The 3,513-nt window shown below is 63.7% G+C and overlaps 1 protein-coding gene across 2 annotated transcripts; it reads right to left on the bottom strand.

The window, feature by feature from the left end:
* Positions 1-323: 323 nt before the first annotated feature.
* Positions 324-2,860, bottom strand: EGR4 (early growth response 4). Of its 2 annotated transcripts, none has more exons than XM_030884678.2 (2): positions 2,558-2,860; positions 324-2,201 (listed from the first exon to the last, which is right to left on the bottom strand). In XM_030884678.2, the coding sequence occupies exons 1-2, from the start codon at positions 2,688-2,690 to the stop codon at positions 880-882; spliced, it is 1,455 nt and encodes a 484-aa protein (XP_030740538.2). In that variant the 5' UTR covers positions 2,691-2,860; the 3' UTR covers positions 324-879. The 2 variants fall into 2 exon arrangements, with proteins under 2 accessions (XP_030740538.2, XP_045142832.1); XM_045286897.1 differs by having other exon boundaries at positions 324-2,198; positions 2,558-2,722.
* Positions 2,861-3,513: the final 653 nt, after the last annotated feature.

Below are 3,513 nucleotides of genomic sequence, written 5' to 3'. Positions count from 1 at the left end.
TTATATGTAATGTCTCCAGCCCACAAAGACAAATTAAAGATTGGCTTCATAAGGACATTGATAATAATGAAAACTTTAAAATGATTAAAAAGAGGTATTCAACTTACATCAGAATCCACTTATGCCTGGGTCTTCCCAATGAATCTCCTTGGGTGTGCACAGTGTCTGACCGTAGGTGTGTGATGTGTCTGATTTATTGTATTCCCCCTCAACTCAAGAGCCTGGGCTGCAGGAGCTCAGGGAGGTCCCTTTTCTTTCTGCATATGCTCCTGTCCCTCGGGGTGGTGTTGGGAGCAACCGGTCAGCTCAGATGACAGATTCAGTAAGCTTTTAGCACAATCATTTTAATTGCAAAAATAAACAGTTTTGTCAACTGCTTGAGAGTAGCATCTGCTTTACAAAAAACTAACAACAAAAAAGAAACCCCAAAGCAAAAAACGTTACATCCAAAGGCTGCTGGAAACGACACTGCTGTATAAAGTCCTGCGCGAGACCGGCTCGGCGCGGCCCCAGCCTGTCTCCGCGGGCACAGGAAGGGCGTGGGGTGGGTGCCAGGTACAAAGGAAAAAAAAAAAACCAGACTGTCATGAGTCCCAAGGAAGTGGATTCTCAGTGGCTGGCCTCAGAAGACTTCCCAAGCGTGGCTGACTGCACTCGCAGGCCGAGGGAACTGTCCACGGAGCTGGTGCTGAACGGGAAGTTTGCGGCGGATGCTTCACAGAAACTGAAGGTGGGACCCGAGGCTCGCCCAGAAGCGCACAAGAGAAACACGTGGGAAGGGAAGTGATGGCGCATGGGGACGGGGCGGGGGTGGGTGGGTGAGGGGTCTTCTCGTGCTCGTCAGATGGCGGCGCCCCAACCTAGAAACTCATCTCTCGCTCACAGGGCGGCGAAAGAGAGACCCAACGAGTAAAAGCCGAGGCCCTTGAGCCGCTCCTCGGCCCGCGCCTTCTGCTTGAGATGTACCTTGCTGTGCCGTTTCTTCTCGTCGCTGCGCGCGAAGCGGCGGCCACACACGTCGCAGGCGAAGGGCTTCTCGCCAGTGTGGGTGCGCACGTGCGTGGTGAGGTGGTCGCTGCGGCTGAAGTTGCGGAGGCAGATGCGGCACTGAAAGGGCTTGTGGCCCGTATGGATGCGCAGGTGGCGGTTGAGCTCGTCCGAGCGAGCGAAGCTGCGCACACAGCTCTCCACCGGGCAGGCAAAGGCTTTGGCGTGCGGCCGCGGACAGAAGCAGCGAGCGCTGCACTTGCCTCCCCGGCGCCCCTTGCGTCGCGGCTTGGCAGGGGAGAATGGGGCGGGTGGCGGCCCCTGAGGCGCAGCCACACCACTGCCCCCCGGGATGTCCGCCACTAGAGGTTTCGGTAAGTCAGCCGAAGTGCTGCGCAGACCCAGCGGGGACAGCTGAGGCTGCGTACCGGGCAGAAACTCTCCGCCGTCGCCATTCCCCCCACCCTCCCCACTCGGAGGGCTCAGGAGCCCGGGGAGGCCATCGGCCCCCTCTCCTAGGTCACCAGGGGCTAGAGAGAAAATGTCATAGGCCTCCGTGGAATAGAGTCTGTTGGCCGGGCCGGCTGGCAGCTCCGCGGGACAGCTAATGGACAGCAGGTCTTCAATCTTGGGCCCCACCGTGGGGAAGTGGGGCTCAGGGGAGGACTGGTAGCCCCTCTGTAACCCGCAGCTCCCTGGGGCCCCGGTAGAGAGCAGTTCCCAGGGCGCATAGGGGCCAATGAAGGCCGAGGCGGCGTCGAGGGCTGGAGAGGCCGGAGGCGCTCGAAGTCCCGGCTTGACGTCGGGCGGGGAGAGCTGCGGTTCGTACAGGCACTGCGAGGGGGCGCCCGCGGCGGGCGAAGCCTCCCAAAACGCCTCTGGGAAGGCAGCAGCGCCCAGATCCGGGGAGTAGAGGTCGGGCAGCCCTGGCAGCAACGCGTCTGAGCCCGTGGGGAAGGGGGCGTCCAGCGCGGACCTGGATGCCACCGTCTCAGGGCCGGAGAAGGGTGTCAGGCCGAGGATGCCTGACATGAGGTTGAAGAGCGCCTCTGGGTCGTGCGGGTGTTCGGGCACCGCCTGGATGAAAAAGCTCCCACTGTAGCTGAGGCCGGGAGGGGGCGTGGGCGCAGGCCCCTCGGGGCAGCAGGAGTCGGCCGCTAAGTTGCCCCCGGCGGTGCCGCAGCTGCTCAAAGCCCAGCTCAAGAAGTCGCCTGCTGGGGACAGAGCTGGAGTCAACCCCGGGCGCCTCCCAGAGCGCGCCTCCGAGCAGGCAGCTGCGGCCCACCAAGCTCTGGGTGCGCACGCACACAGGGGGGCCTTTTTTGCACACCGGTCCAGCCAAGGGCCACCAGACGCTCCAAGGCGCACATACAAACATGCACACGCAAAACACACGTGCACAGGCAACGGGGCGCCCGGGTGCGTGCACAGGTGCCTGCGGAGGCGCTGGCAGCCCCACGGGGAGGGGATTGGGGGTGCTCACTCCAGGTCCCCACACCTCCTGCTTCGCGCCCAGCTCCCTGCCCTCTCTCAGCCGCATGGCACTGAGCCCCCCAGGCCTGTCCCTTACCTCCCGGGTAGCCGTTGGCCACTGGAGCGTCCCTGGCAGGCAGCCGGGGTTCGGTGCTGAGGTCCCCGCAACAGCCCTCGGTGGACTTGACGAGGAGCGCGTCGGGGCTAGAAAACTCGTTGAGGTGGAGCATGGCGCGGCGGCGGCGGTGGCGGCGGGGAGCCCGGGGCCTCGCCCGCTGGGTTTGGGGGCGCGCGGGTGGAAGGGAGGCCAGAGGCCGGGGCGCTCCGCGACGCGCAGAACCAGACGCCCGAGCCCGGGACTGCGGGCGCGCGCCTTTGGGTAAAGGGTCTGCAGACCACTGCGTCTTCGCTCGCCGGGACCGGCCTGGGGCGGCGGCGTCTCGCCTCTCCAAAGCGCAGCCAGGCTCCCCCACCCCGCGGCCCCCCCACTTATATAGCAGCGTCGGCTCGGGCTCTGGGCTTCCGACTCCCCGGGCCACTGCCATTTCGGGAGGCCCCGGCCCTGCCGCCGTGACGTAAATGCCCAAACATGGACACAGGATGTGTGCCGGGGACTCCCGAAAAGGAAAGCTCGGGCTGCGACGTCACCGCCGCCACCGCCGCCGGGCTGGCGCCGCTGCGTGCGCGCGCGCTCCCGAGCGTGGAACCCGTGCGCGACGGGGCCGCGGACGCGCCCTCTGGGGGGAAGGGGCCTGCGTCCCGGGAGGCCGACGGGGGCCGGGAACCCACTGTCAGCCCGGGGCCAGAGGCCTGGGGGTGACGAGAGGAGATTTCGTGGGCCTTGGGATTCTCTAGTTAGGGGTTCGAATCTGTCTCCCCTTCATTTCTCTTAGCGCCGGTTTCCTCGTCTGTAAAGTGGAGATATTCTACCTGCCTTGCGAATTTGCTACAGAGCGTAGCACGGGCACACTGTAAACCCTGGAGATCACTGGCATCATTTGTTCATTTTTTTCCCCCCTCACTCCTGTGCGTTTTTCCTTTTTCTTAACAGCT

The sequence above is a fragment of the Echinops telfairi genome, unplaced genomic scaffold (assembly GCF_000313985.2).
Source record: "Echinops telfairi isolate 266 unplaced genomic scaffold, ASM31398v2 ScPeMD7_9;HRSCAF=40, whole genome shotgun sequence".
In the NCBI taxonomy this organism is placed as follows: Eukaryota; Metazoa; Chordata; class Mammalia; order Afrosoricida; family Tenrecidae; genus Echinops; species Echinops telfairi.
The sequence above is the reverse complement of the archived record's forward strand: the minus strand, read 5'-3'. Positions and strand labels throughout refer to the sequence as shown.

What these genes read in the sequence shown, in the direction of transcription:
- EGR4 (XM_030884678.2), bottom strand. Translation starts at nt 2,690, where the DNA reads ATGCTCCACCTCAACGAGTTTTCTAGCCCCGACGCGCTCCTCGTCAAG. An exon ending in GGCCAACGGCTACCCGGGAG is followed by an intron (nt 2,202 to 2,557) that starts GTAAGGGACAGG and finishes CTCTGTCCCCAG; the next exon opens with CAGGCGACTTCTTGAGCTGG.